Genomic DNA, 18,893 nt, shown 5'->3' with positions numbered 1-18,893 from the left:
AATATATTTTATACTAATTTTTGGTTTTTTTTTTTTAAACAACTATGTAATATAAAACAAAATAAATTTAAAAAAATCTAAAATAATTTTATTTTGTTTTGTTTGGGCTCTTTAACTAAACAATATTTCATCCAAAAAAGGAATGGGCTTGAACGAGCTTCCCATTAACAAATACAAATCATTCTCTCACTCTGACTTCCTTATACTCACAAATTGGAGACAAAAAATATATATTTTAAAGGAAAATAATATATATATACTCACACACACAAGATTCATCACACGCACTTTGCGTGTGTAATAATGCTCTTATTTATTTATTTTAGGTTTAGTGAAATAATGTTTAAAAGTGAGATAAAGATAGTTTCTTAATTTTTTAAGATTTTGATAATAGTTTGAAACAATGTTATTAAACTCGGCCCGGCCTAACTGGTCGAACCGGTGACCTGGTGACCCAGCGCATTAACTGGGTTGGGTGATCAATTGGATCGGAAAAGTATGTGACCCGGTCAAAATCGGTGCAACCCAGTGGGTTTTAAGCAACCCGTGTGACCCGGTTGGGTTTTATTAACCCAACCGAGTTTGCGAATTGTGCAAAATTACATTAATAAATCCACTTTATTGACTCTTTCATTATTTAGATGTTTGATAATATGATAATTTAAACAAGAGAAAACCTAAAAACTCCAAAAAAAAGCACTGTTGCCTACGCCCTGCCTTACAAATTCACACTTTGTACTTTGTATGTGTACTATTTTTTAGTTTTCACAATTCTCAAAAACCTACTACTATGGGTTACTACTGTGCATAAATTTTTTTATGCTTTGAAGTCTAAATAGATGTACTTGGCCAACAATTAGCATGTAAGTATGACCATATAACTCTATGCCACCAACTATCTTCTTTTGCTTAGGGTTTTGTTTATTTATTTTTTATACTTTATTTCTTGATTGCTTTTTAGTTTTAACATCTTTGGTTTTATTTATTTTTTATTTTTTGTTGTGTATAGTGTGAGTGTGTGAAATTGTTTCTTCTTTGAGTTTTGACTATTTTGTTGCTTTGAATTTGTTTGTTGCTTTAGGTTTTAGCTGACCTTAACTTTACTGACAAATATAAATTAATTTGTTTGTTTCTTCTAATGCTATTGCTTATGAAATATTAATTTTGAATTATAATGGCGAGTTTAAGTTAGGCATATGCCTTTTCCCCCCCCCCCCCCCCCTTTTTTTTTTTTTTAATTTACATATCAGGTTATGATTTCTCAAACTTGATTATATATATATATATATAATTTTTAATTTTTTTTTATTTGACCCTACAGTTCAACTGATGACCCATTGGTTGAACTAGTGACCTAGTAACCCAACTTATAGACTAGGTCAATGTTTGGTCTGAGTTTAATAACTATGTTTTGAAATCCTAAAACTTAGGAACTCTTTAGTAAATTACTCTTTTAACCAAATTGTGTTTTTAAATTCAAAATTATTGAACTAAAAGATAAGGGTATTTTAGAGGGTTTAAGAATTTGTGTTCGTGTATTTTAGTATGCAGAATATTAGAAACCAAACTGGAAATCCTTTTATTAATAGTGTATATATATATATATATATATATTTTTTTTTTAGAATTTAATTAGATTTAGACATTTCGGTTTTTGTACCCAATAATTCTCTTGCCACAAAATTTAAAAAATTAGATGGACAAGTGGCACAAAATTGAGAATTTGATTGGAATTTCTCTAAGTTTTGGCTTTTAATATATATATATATATATATATATGTATATATATATACACATACACACATACACACAGACACATATATGAATTCAAATTATACATAGTTTAAGAAATAGACATTTTTTAAGTCATAGATGAGTTTTACTCTCTCTCTCTCTTAATTTTTAATTTTAGAACGTTTTAAATAAAAATGATTTCACTCTTTTTTTGCCCTTTTTTTTATTAAGTTTTTAATGGTTATTTTATATTATACTCTTTAACTTTTGCATAGCATTAACTCATCTAGAACAAAAATTTTAAAAACTTAAAAAGGACACGTGGTGTAAAATTAGATAACAATTGGAATCCGATTTAGAATCTAATTGGATTTTCTCTCAGTATTGACTTTAATTATTTATATAGTTACAGATGAGTTTATCTTTCTCTCTCTCTCTCTCTCTCTCTAATTTTTTATTTTATTTTTATTTTTGGATATTCACATGAGTTTATTCTTTTTATTATTATTATTATTATTATTATTATTATTGGGTTTTTGATGATTTATTTATATTAGACTTTTCGTCTTTTGCACATTATTAACTCACCTATAACAAAAAGGTTAAAAACTTAAATAAGACACATAACGTAAAATTAGACAACAATTAGAATCTAATTTGGAATTAAATTAGATTTTCTCTTAGTTTTGACTTTAATTATATATATAGATTACAATTACACATATATAGGTTCAAATTATACCTAGTGTAAGAGTTAGACATTTTTTAAGTTATAAATGAGTTTTACTCTCTCTTTTTTAATTTTAATTTTTTTTATATACACATGAGTTTATTTATTTATTTTATTTATTGGGTTTTTGATAGTTTTTTTATTTTATACTAGCCTTTGAGCACGTGCGTGAGTGCGTGCTCAGAGGTTCTTCTATTTTTTGGATAAAGATTAACAATTTGCATTTATTATAATTTGGGATTTCTACTTTTTCTAATCACAAAAAAAAAAAAAAAAAAAAAAATTCTAAGGGTGTGATGAAGAAATTATTTCCCCTATAAATGCATAAATCAATACTACCAAGAATTTAGGAAGATACCTGTTTGCTCAACGAATGGTTTGAGTCAGCGCGTGCTCAAAAGCTCTTCTATTTTTTTAGTAAAGATTAATAATTTGCATTTATTATAATTTGGGATTTCTACTTTTTCTAATCACCAAAAAAAAAAAAAAAAAAAAAAAATCATCTAAGGGTGTGATGAAGAAATTATTTCCCCCATAAATGCATAAATCAATACTATCAAGAATTTTGGAAGGTACCTATTTGCTCAACGAATGGTTTGAGTCTTGATTGTATTTGCCAATCTCAATTTCAGACCCCGTAAAATGTGTCCCTAACATCAAATCCATTGAAGTCATCAATTAGTTGCTAAAGTTTGGCTTAATTTTAAAAAATAACCATTGAAAAGCACAAATTGAAAAAATTGTCAAAAAATTTTTACAGAGAAAAAGAAACATGATGATGAAGTATGAATTTGTCAGTCGAAATGAGCAGATGGAGCTCCTCGTCCGTAGGTAAATATCCTGTAAGAGGGTCACCAGTGTGGTGCCTGCCACAACGCCTCCGATGCCAAAGTTCGTGAAATAGAAAATGAATGAACAAGATAGTAATGGGTGTTTTCTTAGAGTGTCAATCTCTGTACCTTTTGTTTACAATGTGAAGGCTTTATATATGTGGCTTTGGGTGCTAGCCGTTGTGGTGGTTAATACCCTTCCTAGTAACGCCTCCTGCCCAATAATGGGGCTTTTAATAGATTCCCAACGGTCTGCCTGGATGATTTTGTAACTGCTCAGGTCATTGATCAACTACATTGAATGACTCCCTTACCTTCGTCAGGGATGACTGGTTTCTTCGTCAATCAGGATGACTTCGTCATGAGAGTTATCTTCGTCATGAGATGTAACCTCATCACTCCCATCAGTTGCCCCCCAGGTTCTGTAGTCGTCTATGACGTGTCAGGAGGACCATAGAAGATGAAAAGTTTTCCTGAGCTGTCTGTGACTCTTGGGGTTTTGTTCTGAATTTAATGCGTAGTGGTGGCACCACACGCAATGTGGCCACATGGTGCACGCTGATCCGTGGAGTTAATGGCATGACCCTTGGGTTTCCCGCTGGTTTTCTAATCGTTTTTGAGCCTTGTTTTGAAACTTCTCTTCTAGTTTCTTTTGTCTTTCAGAAAACAAAACAAAAACTACCAAACACTGTTCCGAGCGATTTTCTCAAAGCTTCCTTCTGTTAATCTTCTCCAAACCAATGTGCTGCGTCTCGGTGCTTCGCCATTTGTGGAGGTACGTTTTCCCTTACATGTTTTTGTCTTTTCTTTCTATTTTACTGTAGTATAGCTTCCGATTCTCTTTTTCTTTTCTTCCTTTGCTTTTGTTGGTTTTTGATTTTAGCTTATGTTGTCCTCCTTTGCCTCTTTTCTTTTTTGTATTTCCATGGTCAATAGTTCTGAAGTTAGGATAGCTTGCCCCTCAATTTCCTTTCTTTTTGCGCACCTAGGGGGGTCTTTGGGCGTTTTCCCACACTTAGAAAATTTTGTTTTTGAGGCTAACTGCCTAGGTATTGTTTTGGGCAATTTGCTGCCTTTGCTTTGCCAATCGCTCAGTTGGTTCGAGGGTTTAGTGAGAGGAAGAGAGGTGATGTCTGAGGTTAGGTCTAGTGATCTCGAGACTAGGTTATCGTCTAATGGCGACCCGGTGGAGGGGGACACAACCGTCTCTGCTCCTCAAGAGGTTAGGGCTTTTTATGCCTTCAGGAAGGTGTGTGGTTTGGATGCCGAAACTGTGAGTAGATTCAAGGATAGGTTCCAGTTTCCGGCGTGAGTTCGTGTTCATCTACCCAAGGACGAGGATAGGGACTGTCACTTTTTCCCGGTTGAGGTATGTTTTTATGAGTGGACCTTCACCTGCAGGCTTAAGCTCCCCGTCCACCCGTTCCTGATGGAACTCTTGGCCCATTTTGGTATTGCTCCGGGGCAGCTCATGCCCAACTCGTGGAGGATTGTGATCAACTGTATGCAAATATGGTTCGCCTCCAACGGAGATATGATCAGGGTTGGTGAACTCACCTATCTATATCGTTTGAAAGAGTCGAAGGAGTGTAGGTATTATGAGTTAGTTCCTTGGGAGAGAAGAGCAAGGATTGTCAAGGGTTTACCTTCGTCCTTCAGATACTAGAAGTCGAGCTTTTTCTTTGTGGCCGGGGATGATTTCGAGACTCAATCCAGCAGTGATTGGGGCAATATCCCGAGGTTGCTTCGTCGGTAGGGAACCCTAACTTTAGGTGCGTCAGTATTTCTCCCCGTCGTTTCAGTTTTGCCACTTTTGATGCTTTAGTATTTCTAACTCCTTTTTCTTCTATTTGGCACAGTTAAGAGATGGCCTAAGCTTAAGAGCAGGCACAAGGAGCGCATCGAAACTGCAATCGGGTACGCTGAGACGATTGAGAGCTGGGACGACCTGGTTGATCCCCGGACCCTCACCTTCTACAACCTTGGTCCTGACTCGTCCCCTTACGTTCTTCGTAACATCGGTATTGAGGGCAAAAAAAGTAAGTATTGTCATCGTCAGTGTTGATTCTTCTCTTGTACACTTAGGATTTCCTGTTAAGTGTTTTCCTCTTGCAGAGATGACGACCAAGTTTAAGAAGGACATGTACGCGAAGATGAGGTCCAAAAAGGATGAACCACTGTCCAACTTAGGGAAGAAAGCCGTGCGTGTAACCGAGAAGGGCCCGTCTGTAAATCCCCTCGGCTCCGTGACTCCCATGGTTTCTGCTGCTGAAACGACGAGGACGGCCTCTCCGACCACGTCTATCGAGGAGATCCCTACTCCAGGCTCCAAAAGGCCACGCGTGGCTAATAAGGAGAAGGCGAAGGTTGGTTCTTGATCATCCACGATATGGGATGACGAGAGGCTGGCTGTGGACAGGGCTCACGAGGTTGTCACTCCAGCATATTTGAAGGCCCTCTCTGATATGTCGCTGAATGAGGTTGCCTCTCGTCACGTCCATAAGCTCGTCTAGGTAGAGTGTTCCTCTTTCCCACCTTTTTTTTTTTTTTTTCTTTTTTTTTACGACTTAACAACTTCTTTCCAGGTGTTGAGGGAGAGCCTTCATATCACTTCTGAATATTTTACTCAAGAGGCCAAGGTGGCGTCCCTAACATCTTGGATGGAGGCTTTGGAGAGGGACAACTCTGAGCTGAAGGAGAATTTGATCGTTTCTATGGACGAGACAACTTCTTTGAAGGCAAAGGTCAAGACCCTGGATGACGACCTCAGAGTTGAGTGCCAATTGACTCAGGAGAAGGATGAGCAGCTTCTTTCTGCCAAGGAGAAACTTAAAACCATTGCTGCCAGGTCAATTGAGGCCTTTCAGACCACTGACGAGTACAACACAGTACTTTTTAGTTGGTACTTTAAAGGCTTCGAGCTTCTCAGGAGATATCTGGTCAAGCATCCTTCTGGGGTCGACATGGAGAGTCTAGACCTGGAAGAGGTTGATAAGGAGATGGTGATGGACGAAGCTGCTCAATCCTTCGCCCCTAAAGGTGATGCCCCTGGGACTGCTACTGATGCCCTGGCCAGCGAAGATGCTGCTGATGCCTGATTTAGTTACTTAGAAAAATTTTTGTTTTTGGTGGATGCCCGTCATGTTTTGGGACTTTTTTTTTTTTTTTTTTTTTTTTTTTGTAAATCTAATTTCAAAACAATTATTTGTTATCTTATTTCGAAGACAATGCTTGTGGCCCAGCGTTTATGGGTCATTAGAAAGAACGAGGATAATTGCCCGTTGTTTTTGGGCTTTAATTGACTCTATGATTTTGCACTTACCTGTTTATATGATTGTGCCTTTGTTTGTTCTTGATATGTTTGTGGCGTTTTGAGTTCATCCATACCTTGTACTTAGCATAAATTTCTTAGTTGTGATCTCTCCATTCGTCAACGATTTGTTTCTTACTCTCGATCCTTTAGAAGGGCTTGGATACAGCTTGGGTTTTGTTTTGATTTGCTGTAAGGTTCTTGTCCCTTTTCTTCTTCTCCTCTCTCTTTTTTGTGGATTCTTGGTAGCCTGAATCCGTCAAGAGGTATCTCGTTCCTTGCCCCTGCTAAAGGATTGTGCCTACGTCAGCTACTTGTTCCCATCGAGGCGAGGCTTCTTTTTTGACTTATACTCGTTAAAGGGATATTTGTTGTATTTATGGCTTCGTTAGTGACTTACATCCGTCAAAGCGGAATCTTATCACTTAGCCTTTTTTTTTTTTTGGTGACTTACATCCACTTAAGGAATATTGTCACTTAGGCTTTGTCAGTGATTAACATCCGTCTTGGCAGAATCTTATCACTTAACTTTTATATGCCTTTTACCCGTTATGGGGTCGTCAGTAACTTACATCCGTGAAGACGGAATCTTGTTACTCAGCTTTTTTATGCATTATACTTGTTGATGGTATCGTCAGTAACTTACATCCGTCAAGGCGGAATCTTGTTACTCAGCTATTATATGCCGAACGTTTGACTAGACCTGTTTACACAAAGACATTAGAGGAATAATTCTTTTATTAACTTCAAGAATGGACATATCTGTTTGTTACATCTACTTGTGGTACTTCTTTAAATGCTCAATGTTCCATGGTTGAGGGAGTCTTCGTCCGTCTATGGTTTCCAGGTGGTAACTGCCTTGTCTTGAGTAGTGAATAACTCGGTAGGGTCCTTCCCATGTGGGACCCAGCTTTCCTTAGGTAGGGTCTTTAGTTGCTGTGGTGGTCTTGCGCAGGACGAGGTCTCCTATGTCTAGTTGCCTGAGTTTAACCCTCTTATTGTAGTATTCGGCCATCTTCTGCTGGTACTTCGTCATTTTGTTAAGCGCGTTGTCTCTTACTTCATCCAGACAGTCCAAGTTGAGTCGTAATTCATCGTCATTGCATCCTTCGTTGAACATTCCTCGTCTGACGCTTGTTACCCCCACTTCGACTGGGATTACTGCTTCTGTGCCATAGGTAAGCCTGAAGGGGGTCTCTCCCGTTGGGGTTCTTGCTGTGGTTCTGTAAGCCTATAGGACATTAGGTAATTCTTCTAGCCAGCCACTCTTCGCATCATCCAGCTTGGTTTTGATAATTTTGAGCAGCGTTCGATTCGTCACTTCCGTCTGCCCGTTTGCCTGGGGATGCCCTGGGGACGAGAACTGATTCTTGATCCCAAGGTTCGAATAGAAGTCTCTGAAGCCTTGGCTATCGAATTGCCTCCCATTATCTGATATGATCGTCAAGGGAATCCCGAACCTGCAGATTATATTTTTCCACACAAAGCTCTGGATTCGTGCCTAAGTGATCGTTGCTAGAGCCTCTGCTTCGACCCATTTTGTGAAAAAATCAATAGCAACTAGTAGGAACTTTACCTGACCTTTAACTTGGGGTAGTGGGCCGATGATGTCAATTCCCCATTGTGCAAATGGCCACGGGGAGGATATTGTCGTCAGTTTCTCTGCTGGAAGCCGTTGTATATTCCCGTATCGCTGGCATTTGTCACACTTCTTGACGATTTCAACAGCGTCCACCTGCATAGTCGGCCAGAAATAATCCGTTCGTATGACCTTGTTTACCAGGGATCTGGGGCCAGCATGGTCGCCGCAAACTCCTGCATGGACCTCCTCCAGTATGTATCTGGCTTCTTCTTCGTCAACACACTTCAAGTAAGGCATGGAGAAGCCTCTCTTGTATAAGGTGTCATTAAGAATCGTGAATCTGGCTGCCCTCTTTCTGATCCTTTTAACTTCTTCTGTGTTCTGAGGGAGGTATCCGTCTTAAAGGAAGGATATTATGCGTGTCATCCAGCCATTTGTGCTTTGGACGGAAAGCGTTGGGACCTCTTCAATACTGGGGTGTTTCTGGAGTTCCATCACCAAATCCATGCTAATCTCCTCTTTCTCTAATGATGCTAGCTTCGAGATTCCGTCTGCCCCCATATTTTGACTCCTTGGGATCTGCATGAACTCCACTGTATCGAACTCCCGAGTCAAATGTTTCGTCAGTCTGAGGTATTTCTGCATCCTTTCTTCCTTCACTTCGTACTCCCCTTTGACCTGCCCGATTACCAATTTTGAATCATTCTGGATTAACAGGTTCTTAGCTCCAAGTGCCTTACCAAGCCTCAGTCCCGTCAGTATCCCCTCGTATTCAGCTTCGTTGTTGGTAGCCGGGAATTTTAGTTGGACCCCATATTTCAGCACCTCTCCGTCGGGGGTGGTTATGACCACCCCTACTCCTCCCTTCCAATGGGCTGATGAACCATCAGTTTGTATCGTCCATCTATCAACTCCGTCGGGAAGAATGTTTTCGTCCGGAAGGGTGAACTCTGCGATGAAGTCCGTCAAAGTTTGCGCCTTGATTGCCGTCCTGGGATAGTACTCGATGTCAAATTGACTAAGTTCAATCGCCCACTGGACCATTCTTCCTGCTGCCTCAGGCTTGTTCATTGATTTTTTTATCGGTTGGTCCGTCATTACGAGGATGGGGTTTGCCTGAAAGTATTGCCTTAGCTTGCGCGAGGCTATTATCAACGCAAACACGATCTTTTCAATCCTTGGATACCTGGACTCAGCCCCTTGGAAGGCTTGGCTGACGTAATACACTGGGAGCTGCTTCGCACCCTCTTCTCTAATTAAGGCTGCATTTACTACCGAGGCTGATACTGCCAAGTATAAGTATAGGTCTTCCCCTTCTTTGGACGGGCTTAAGAGGGGTGGATTGCTTAGGTAACGCTTTAGATCCTAAAACGCTGCTTCGCATTCGTCGGTCCAGACGAAAGCCTGTTTCAAGGTTTTAAAAAAGGGTAGGCATTTGTCTGTAGCTCTGGAGACGAACTTGTTTAAAGTTGTTATCCTTCCTGTGAGTTTTTGAACTTCCTTGACGGTCTTGGGTGACGTCATGTTGATGATGGCTCGCACTTTCTCTGAGTTTACTTCTATTCCTCTTAGGGATACCATGAATCCTAGGAATTTCCCCGAAACTACCCCAAAAACACATTTACTTGGATTCAACCTCATCTAGTGTTTTTTGAGGGTTGCAAACGTCTCCTTCAGGTCGTACAGATGTGTGAATTCTTCCTTACTCTTGACGAGCATATCGTCCACGTATACTTTCAAGTTCCTGCCAATCTGTTGGCTGAACATTTTGTTCACCAACCTTTGATACGTGGCCCCAGCATTCTTCAATCCAAAAGGCATTACCTTGTAACAGTAGAGTCTTTGATTTGTGATGAACGCGGTCTTCTCCTTGTCTTCCTTTGCCATCCTTATCTGGTTATATCCCGAGAAGGCGTCCATAAACGTCAGTAACTTGTGCCCGGCTGTAGAGTCCACGAGCTGGTCTATTCTCGGTAGAGGGAAGCTGTCCTTTGGGCACGTTTTGTTCAGGTCGGTGAAGTCTACACACATCCTCAATTTTCCATTTGCTTTCTTCACTAGGACAACGTTCGCGAGCCATTCCGGATAGTACACTTCCCGGATGAACCCTGCCGCCAGGAGTTTGGTAACTTCCTCTGCAACTGCTTGATCTCATTTAGGGGCGAAGGTTCTTTGTCTTTGCTGGACGGGCTTCCGTTCTGGGGTCACATTCAACTTATGCTGGATGACTTCTGGAGCTATGCCCGGCATGTCCTCATGACTCCAGGTGAAGACATCTAAATTTTCTTTAAGGAATTGGATGAGTCTTGTTCTCATCTCGGGGCTCAACATCGTTCCTATCTTTATCGTCTTGTGCTTTTCTCCTTCAACCAACTCCACTGTTTCTAAGGCTTCCATCTTGTCTTCTTCCTTTTCTTCAATCATCCACGTGTGGTTCTCCTTTGCAGCCAGGACGGCTTGATAGCATTCTCTTGCTAGGATTTGATCTCCTTTTACTTCACCGACACCATTATCTGTTGGAAATTTTACCTTCAAATAGTAAGTGGACGTGGCCGCTTTCCACTTGTTGAGTGTGGGTCTCCTAATGATGACATTGTAGGATGAGGGGCAGTCCACCACTAAGAAGTCTAGCTGATGGGTCAACTGCACCGGGTAGGCCCCTATCGTCACTGTCAATGTCACTATGCCCTTGGGGTATACCCTATCTCCGCTGAAGCTGACGAGTGGAGAGTCAAAGGGGCGCAGTCTCCTTGGATCCAACCTCAGCTGTTGGAAGGCAGTGAGGTAGATGATGTCTGCGGAGCTGCCATTGTCGACAAGGATTCTCTTGGTATTGAATACTTCTATATTCAGCATTATGACTAAGGGATCATTGCGGGGCTGCTTCACTCCCATGGTGTCTCCTTCATTGAAGGACATGTCTAGGTATGTTCGTCGTTGCTTAGACGGGGGTACGGTGTGGACACTATTTACCTGCCTTTGGTATGCCTTCTTGAGTGATTTAAATGATCCCTCTGAGAATGGTCCTCTTGTAATTATCTTTATCTCCCCAATCACCTTGTGCGGAGGTTGGGACGGACGGTCGTCCTCCCGGGAAAATGACTCATGCTGGCTTTATCGTCCCTGGATTTACTATATTCTCCATTCTTCACATATTTCTGTAATTTCCCTTTTCGTATCAACTCCTCTATCTGCTCTTTGAGGTCTCTGCAATCTTCTGTGTTGTGGCCATGATCTTTATGGAACTGGCAGTACTTCTTCTTGTCACGGACATTAGGGGATGAGTGCAATGGTCTGGGCCATTTGAGATAGTGCTCGTCCTTGATCTGTGTGAAAATTTTGTCAACAGGCATAACCAAGGGAGTAAATCTTACCGTCCGAGAACTTTTATCATCTTTCCTTTTATTCTCGTCATTGTTCCGATGGTCCAGTTGCTCTCTCTTTTGCCCCCTACGGTCGTCTTCTTTCTTTGCCTTGTCTCCTGGCTTCTCTGCATTTTTTATGGCTGCTAAAGCATCTTCAGCATTCATATACTTCTGTGCTTTCAGGAGCATTTCTGCCATCGTCTTTGGTGGATTCTTTGCAAGGGAGGCCAAGAGATCCCTAGACCTCAGTCCACCTCCAGAGTCTCCCGAGTGAAGCGTTTGACATATGACCTCAGAGTTTCCTTCTCTCCCTGTCTAATGGTGAGTAAGTAGTCTGCCGACCTCTTTGGACGCTGCCCCCTTATGAAATGGGGCAAGAAGGCATTGCTCAGTTGTTCGAAGCTGTCTATGGACGAGGTCAGCAACTTCGTGAACCATTCTCTTGTAGCTCCTTTGAGAGTGGTGGGAAAGGAACGGCACAGTATCTCGTCAGGTGGTTGTTGAAGACCTAGAGTCGTCTTAAAGGTATTAAGATGATCCTGAGGGTCTCTGAGTCCGTCGAACGGCTCAAGTTGAGGTAATCGAAATTTTGATGGTACAGGGCATTCAAGCATCGCCGTGGTGAAAGGTGAATCTGTGGCCCTTACCATCCTATCCACGCTTCGATCCGTCTTCTCCTTAATGGCGTTCCTCAGTTCGTCCATCTCCTTCCTCATTTCTCGAATGAGATCCGAGTTCTGCTCGTCCGGAGTGATTGGCCTCTAATAGGTACTCCTCCTGTGGCTATCCCCTTCTCCCTCCGGGTTACCTTTGGACCTGTTCTCTTCCTGTTGGGCTTGTTGGACCTGTTAGAGTCGTAGCTTCATTTCCTGGTTTTGCTTGGTGAGTTCTTCAATGGTGGCCACAAGAGCTTGAACTTGCTGGGCCAAGGCTGTGGAATCTGGATTGGGTTCCATCTGAATATAAAAGGCTAATGGAAACTATGAATTTGAAAATGCGTTTCCCACAGACGGCGCCAAACTGATGAAGTATGAATTTGTCAGTCGAAATGAGTAGATGGAGCTCCCCATCCGCAGGTAAATATCCTGTAAGAGGGTCACCGGTGTGGTGCCTGCCACAACGCCTTCGATGCCAAAGTTAGAACAGAAAAGCAATTCGTGAAATAGAAAAAGAATGAACAAGATAGTAATGGGTGTTTTCTTAGAGTGTCAATCTCTGTACCTTTTGTTTACAATGTGAAGGCTTTATATATGTGAATTTAGGTGCTAGCCATTGTGGTGGTTAATACCCTTCCTAGTAATGCCTCTTACCCAATAATGGGGCTTTTAATAGATTCCCAACGGTTTACCTGGATGATTTTGTAACTGCTCAGGTCATTGATCGACTACATTGAATGACTCCCTTACCTTCGTCAGGGATGACTGGTTTCTTCGTCAATCAGGATGACTTTGTCATGAGAGTTATCTTCGTCATGAGATGTAACCTCGTCACTCCCATCACATGAGATTGATGAGAATGAAACTTGGCCTTCACAAATATAAGATAAATATAAAAACTGACTAACAAACATGGAGGTTAGTGATAATAAGGAGATCACGAGTGAGAAAGTGAAAAGCAAAAATAAAAGCGTAAGAAATTACATAGTAGTAATTGCTTTTTAATGGGGATGTTGGGATGATAAGGATGGATAGAAGTTATAGTACTGGTTTTATAGTAGGAGTCTTTTTTTTTTTTTTTTTTTTTTTTTAAAAAAAAAAAAGAAGAGATTTGGGAAATAAAACAGTGAGATTAGAGTAATGAATTTAAAAAAAAAATGCAAAAAAGGGGTACAGAAGAAACAAATTCATCGTGATGAAGTAAAAAAAAAAAAAAAAAGAATATGTGGGGTGAGTTTTGTAGATTGGAGGAGTTTTAAAACTAACAAAAGAGTGATCCTATTTTATAGGGAGTTAGTGAGTAGAAGTAGGAATTTAAATCAACATAAAAGTAGGAATTTATTAAAAGTAAAAAGGTATTTCAATATAGAAGTAGGAATTTATTATTTTTGTCAATTTACTATTTTAACCCCATTTCTAAGTTTTAGGTAGGGTTATTTTTTACAGTAAAAAAAGTAATAACTAACTTTCTTTTGCTAATTTACTATTTTAATCCCATTTTTAAGTTATTGGTTAATTAATTTAGGAGTATTTTTGACAGGAAAAAAAAAGAAATACCTAACTTTCTGAATCTATTAATTTATACTCTTTTGCACACAGTTAACTCATTCTTTACTCTTATTACCTTCGAAAAAATCATTCTCATTCTTTACTCTTACCTTCGAACTCATACGGTCGTACTCGTTGCTTTGCTTTCCGATTTGCCACCCCACCACCGTGATTTCTCCTTTCGAAGCTAAGCCGAAACCAAACCCGACCCAAGTTGGTAGCTGAGACTGACTGTCATCATTGTGAAATGGGTAAATCAACATCCTCTCTTCCTTTTATATGCAATCGTTTGATTATTAGAGTAAGCCTTCCATTTCGTGCTTTTACTTCTCATTATTGTTCTACTATTAGAGAAAATGCGAAAACCCCATGTTAGAATCGGAATCAGTTGTTGAAATTAGGACTGATATCGGGTTGGATCGGGTCGGGTCGGGTTTACTGTGACCCGAAACCCGACCCAATAAAAATCGGGTTTGGCTGTCTGAAACCCAACCCGACCCGAAAAATCGGGTCTGTAATTGGGTCGGTTTTTCTGGTCTCGGGACAGGTCTCGGATTGGGTCTTGTTGAGCGAACCCACCTTGTTTTTTTTTTTTTGTTTCTTCTCACAAACTTCCAACTCATTAAATTACTTACTTCCCAATTTCTACAAACCAGACCCATTGAGCCCACCGAGCACTCATCCTCTAAGGTTTGTCGGCTTTCTCTCCCTTCTCTCTTACCCATCTCACACAGAAAAAGAAAGTAAGGAGGAGGGCTTCTTGGTGGGGAGCTATGATGCAGGTGGTGGTCAAGGAAGCTTTCCGACATGATCTAGATAGCGGTGATCAAAGGAAGGTGCTTCGGTGGAGATCTGAATGGGTTTTATTTCGTGGGTTTTGGTTTGTTTGAAATGAAGATTGCAGTTCCATTTTGGTGGAAATCTGAATGGGTCGAAGGTGCTTCGGTGGAGATCTGAATGGGTTTTATTTCGTGGGTTTTGGTTTGTTTGAAATGAAGATCGCAGTTCCATTTCAGTGGAGATCTGAATGGGTCGAAGGTGCTTCAGTGGAGATCTAAATGGGTTTTATTTCGTGAGTTTTGGTTTGTTTGAAATGAAGACCTCAGTCCCATTTTGGTGGAGATCTGATGGGTTTTATTTCATGGGTTTTGGTTTGTTTGAAATGAAGACCGCAGTTCCGTTTCATCTTTGCAAAGTTGTCTCTATGGTTAGGACTGAGCAAAGTTGTCTCTACGGTACGTGGATGATGGCTATGGTGAGTTGTCTGAGGTTGACATTGATGGTGGGTTGTGATGTTTTGTGAGATTGAGACTAAGGAGGTAGCTAAGGGAGGCGGAGAGAGACCTTTGTTGGAGTTTGGTTTTTTTCAAAAAAAAAAAAAAATCGGGTTCATACTAGAATATATAAATGACCTGACGCCGACCCGAACCTGAAAATAACCCAAAAATAAGACCTGAAAACCGACCCGAATATTCTCAGACCTGCCCAAAACCTTTCGGGTTGGGTTGGGTCTGGTCGGTTAGGTTTTCGGGTGGGCCGAGTCCATTGCTCAGTCCTAGTTGAAATCTGTGAGAGATCACTGCAAATCTCGAACCTTTAAGAATTTTGATAATGCCTTAGGCCTGTTTGATACAATGCTTCACATGCACCCTTTGCCTTCCATTGTCGATTTTACTCAATTGTTGGGTGCCATTGCAAGAATGAAGCATTACTCTGTAGTCATTACTCTAATTCAACAAATGGAATCATTCAGAATCTCTCCCAGTGTTTCTATTCTCAATGTTTTGATTAATTGCTTTTGCCATATGAGCCGGGTCGATTTTGGATTCTCTGTCTTAGCAACAATTTTTAAACTTGGCTATCAGCTAGACTGTATAACTCTAACCACTCTTGTCAAAGGCCTCTGTCTTAAAGGTTATATTTCTGGAGCTGTGAGGTTGGTAGAGGAAATGAAGAAGAAAGGGTATGAGCCTAATGTGATTACTTGTGGAACAATAGTAAACGGTTTGTGTAAGATTGGCCAAACTGGTGTGGCTATTAGGTTGCTCAGGAAGCTTGAAAAAGGGAATTTTGAACAAAATGTGGTGATCTATAGCACGGTCCTTGACAGTTTATGTAAGGACAAATTGGGAACTGAGGCTTTGAACCTTTTATCTGAAATGATGAGCAAAGGCATTCAACCAGATGTTGTCACTTACAATTGCGTAATTCAAGGACTATGCAATTTTGGCCAGTGGAGGGAGGTTGCTACCTTGTTGAATGAGATGGGACAAAGGAAGATCATGCAAGATGTGTGAAGCTTCAGCATACTGGTGGACACACTATGCAAGGAAGGGATGTTAAGTGAGGCATAAAAAGTTTTTGAAGTGATGATTCAAAGAGGCATTGATCCTGTCCAAGTCACTTACAGTTCTTTGATTGATGGTTATTGTTTGCAAAACCAAATGGATGAGGCAGTTAAGACATTTAATATGATGGTTGAGAAGGGTTGTTCACCCGATGTGTTTAGCTATAACATATTGATCAATGGATATTGCAAAAGTAAAAAAATTGATGAGGCAATGCTTGTGTTTCGTGAAATTTCCAACAAGGGAATGATTCCTGATGTAGTGACTTACAACACTCTTTTAGGTGGGTTATGTCGAGTGGAGAGAGTTCAGACTACACTAGAGCTATTCAATACAATGTGAGCTTGTGGCCAACATCCAGATCCCCAAACCTATCCCATCTTGTTAGATGGCTTTTTTAAGAATAGACGAATTGCTGAGGCAATGACATTGTTTCTGGAGATGGAAGACAAAAGGCTGGACTGTGATATTGTGATATATAACATCTTGATTGATGGTTTCTGCAATATTGGGGAACTTACGACTGCAAGAGAAATCTTTAGTGGTCTTCCTACAAAAAGATTGCAACCTAGTGTCCAAACTTACAATATAATGATCGAAGGATTTTGCAAGAATGGACTAGTTGATGAAGCGAGTGAGCTGCTTGAGAAAATGGATAGCAACGGTTGTTCACCTAATGAGCGCACGTATAACACAATAATTCAAGGGTTATTGCAACATAGTGAGACATCAAAGGCAACAAAATATCTCAAAATAATGGTTGACAAAGGTTTTTCAACAAATGCGACCACTGCAACCATGTTTATTGACTTGCTGTTGTCTAATCAAGTAGATGAAAATATTCGAGAGCTGCTTCCAAAGTTTGGGTGAAGGTTATTTAGTTTCTCAAGATCAAAGACAACTTTTATATTTTAACCTATCACTAGTCATTATGTGAGTGGTATATTTGCTTTGAGTAAAATTCTATACTTCTTACGAGATGGTATTTCTTTTCATTTATGTGCCCAAGATTGTTTATTCCTTTTACTTTTCGATCTTTTGTTGCAATTTTCTTGTGCACGCATGTTGTTGCTAACCATTGGGTGCTATTTTATTATAGAAAGAGAGAAAAAGTTGAATAAAACAATGCCAAAAAATTATAGCACATTTGTTCATACCGAGCCATTTGTAGAACATCATTGTACCTCATGCTAAATTTTTTGAGATTGGGGCATTTGGCACATCTAATGTAGGTAGTTTTTTTTATGTTTGGAATATTAAATGCTAAATTTTTAGCATTTAGCACAACTTATGCTAGTGCTTTTGCTTTTTTGTATTCATGCATTTTATTTTTTATTTTTATACATATAAAGAGATGCATACAATTTTTATTTCTCTTCTGTAGCTTTTTCTATAGTTTTCAGTATTTGTATATCTCATCCATAGGTTTTTCTTTAGTTTTCAGTTTGTGTTTGATTTGAGAGTTGAAGAGACCAATGGAGTGGAAGTTGAAGACGATGATGATTTTCACTTTTTGATATATACATATCAACCCATCCTTTTTTGGGTATTTGTTATTCTTATGTATGTGACTACGGGACTCGGGGTAAAGTGGATGGGTGGTTGAAGAAACTTTGTTCAGGCATTTTCTCGAATATGGTGGAGGCATCAGAGTTAAGGGAGGATAGCATGAAATGTTAAACAATATATGGTTTCACATTTGAGATGGTAAATGATGTTTGCCCTCCTATTCAATTCAGGTAAAAAAAAAATTGTTGTAAAACAAAGGCACCTTTGTACGTCTCTGTTTTTGGTGAATAATTCTGAAGTTATTCCACAAAAAAGAAAGGTACTTCAGGCTGAGGGGCTGAGCCCATCTCTATGTTAATGAATGTTCGAGTTAATTTGGGGTGAAAAAATCTGGTTTCAGAATCTGGCTTCAATAATTTATGAATTATGTGGGAGGTTTTGGTTATGTGTGAATTAAAGTTGGGTAGGAAAAATTAAGATTGTTATTGATGAGGGTATATACATAGGAGATTGATGTTGAACTTCATTTATTTTAGGTTCAGCAATCCGCGTGGTGTGAAGCGCTTTTTTTTTTTTTTTTTTTTTTTTTTTTTTTGTGATTGGAGGTTTACAATTTGGTTGGGTCATACAATTGGCAGTGGGTCTTGGTCTATCTTGAATGGCAGGGTGAGTCATTAATTTGAGGGTGGGTAGTGGCTTATTAATGATAAGGCCAGGGTTTACAATTCTGCTTGGGATGCTCGTTGGGTAATTCATGAAATTGGCGTATTGGGTCTTGCTTAGTCTTACGGTAAATGTCTTGATAATGGTGGAGCTTTGCTCAAAGTGTGTAAAATAATACTGGGTGCGAACTATACAACAAGAGATTGAGGGCTTAGTGAAGTAGCAGGGGCCACTAGAAAGAAGAGTAAGTACTTTATATACAAATGATATTTGAAGGGAGACCTGCTAGTTGAAGTCCTATTCACATGATTTTATTTATTTATTAAAGGATGATATTATATTACGTTCTCCTGTTTTGTTTCACTATAATGTTCAAGATCGACTCAATAACTTTGTAGCCTCTGTAATCAATGTTAAGCTGAAGTTGGATTTGTGGAAGGTCCTGTATTGAGGATAGAAATCGTCTCTTTTTTCTGTGCTCTTTTATTTAATTAAAGGATATGGATAATCTCTGACCCCAAATTCAACTGGCTGGATTTAGTTAATTGGAGTGTAATTCACCTAAAAGGGACGATCTTAAGAGCTGTACTTTGTAAATTAGCTTGTTGGTAAACTATA

General features: G+C 39.7%; 2 protein-coding genes across 2 annotated transcripts; both read left to right on the top strand.

The window, feature by feature from the left end:
• Nucleotides 1-15,389: 15,389 nt before the first annotated feature.
• Nucleotides 15,390-16,052, top strand: LOC115985600 (putative pentatricopeptide repeat-containing protein At1g12700, mitochondrial). Its single transcript, XM_031108530.1, has one exon. It carries the CDS (start codon nucleotides 15,390-15,392, stop codon nucleotides 16,050-16,052), a length of 663 nt encoding a protein of 220 aa, XP_030964390.1.
• A 474-nt stretch (nucleotides 16,053-16,526) lies between these two features.
• LOC115985599 (putative pentatricopeptide repeat-containing protein At1g12700, mitochondrial) lies at nucleotides 16,527-16,973 on the top strand. Its single transcript, XM_031108529.1, has one exon. The coding sequence runs from the start codon at nucleotides 16,527-16,529 to the stop codon at nucleotides 16,971-16,973; it is 447 nt and encodes a 148-aa protein (XP_030964389.1).
• Nucleotides 16,974-18,893: the final 1,920 nt, after the last annotated feature.

Source organism: Quercus lobata, chromosome 4 (assembly GCF_001633185.2).
Source record: "Quercus lobata isolate SW786 chromosome 4, ValleyOak3.0 Primary Assembly, whole genome shotgun sequence".
Classification (NCBI taxonomy): Eukaryota; Viridiplantae; Streptophyta; class Magnoliopsida; order Fagales; family Fagaceae; genus Quercus; species Quercus lobata.
This window is presented reverse-complemented; position numbering and strand designations above follow the sequence as displayed.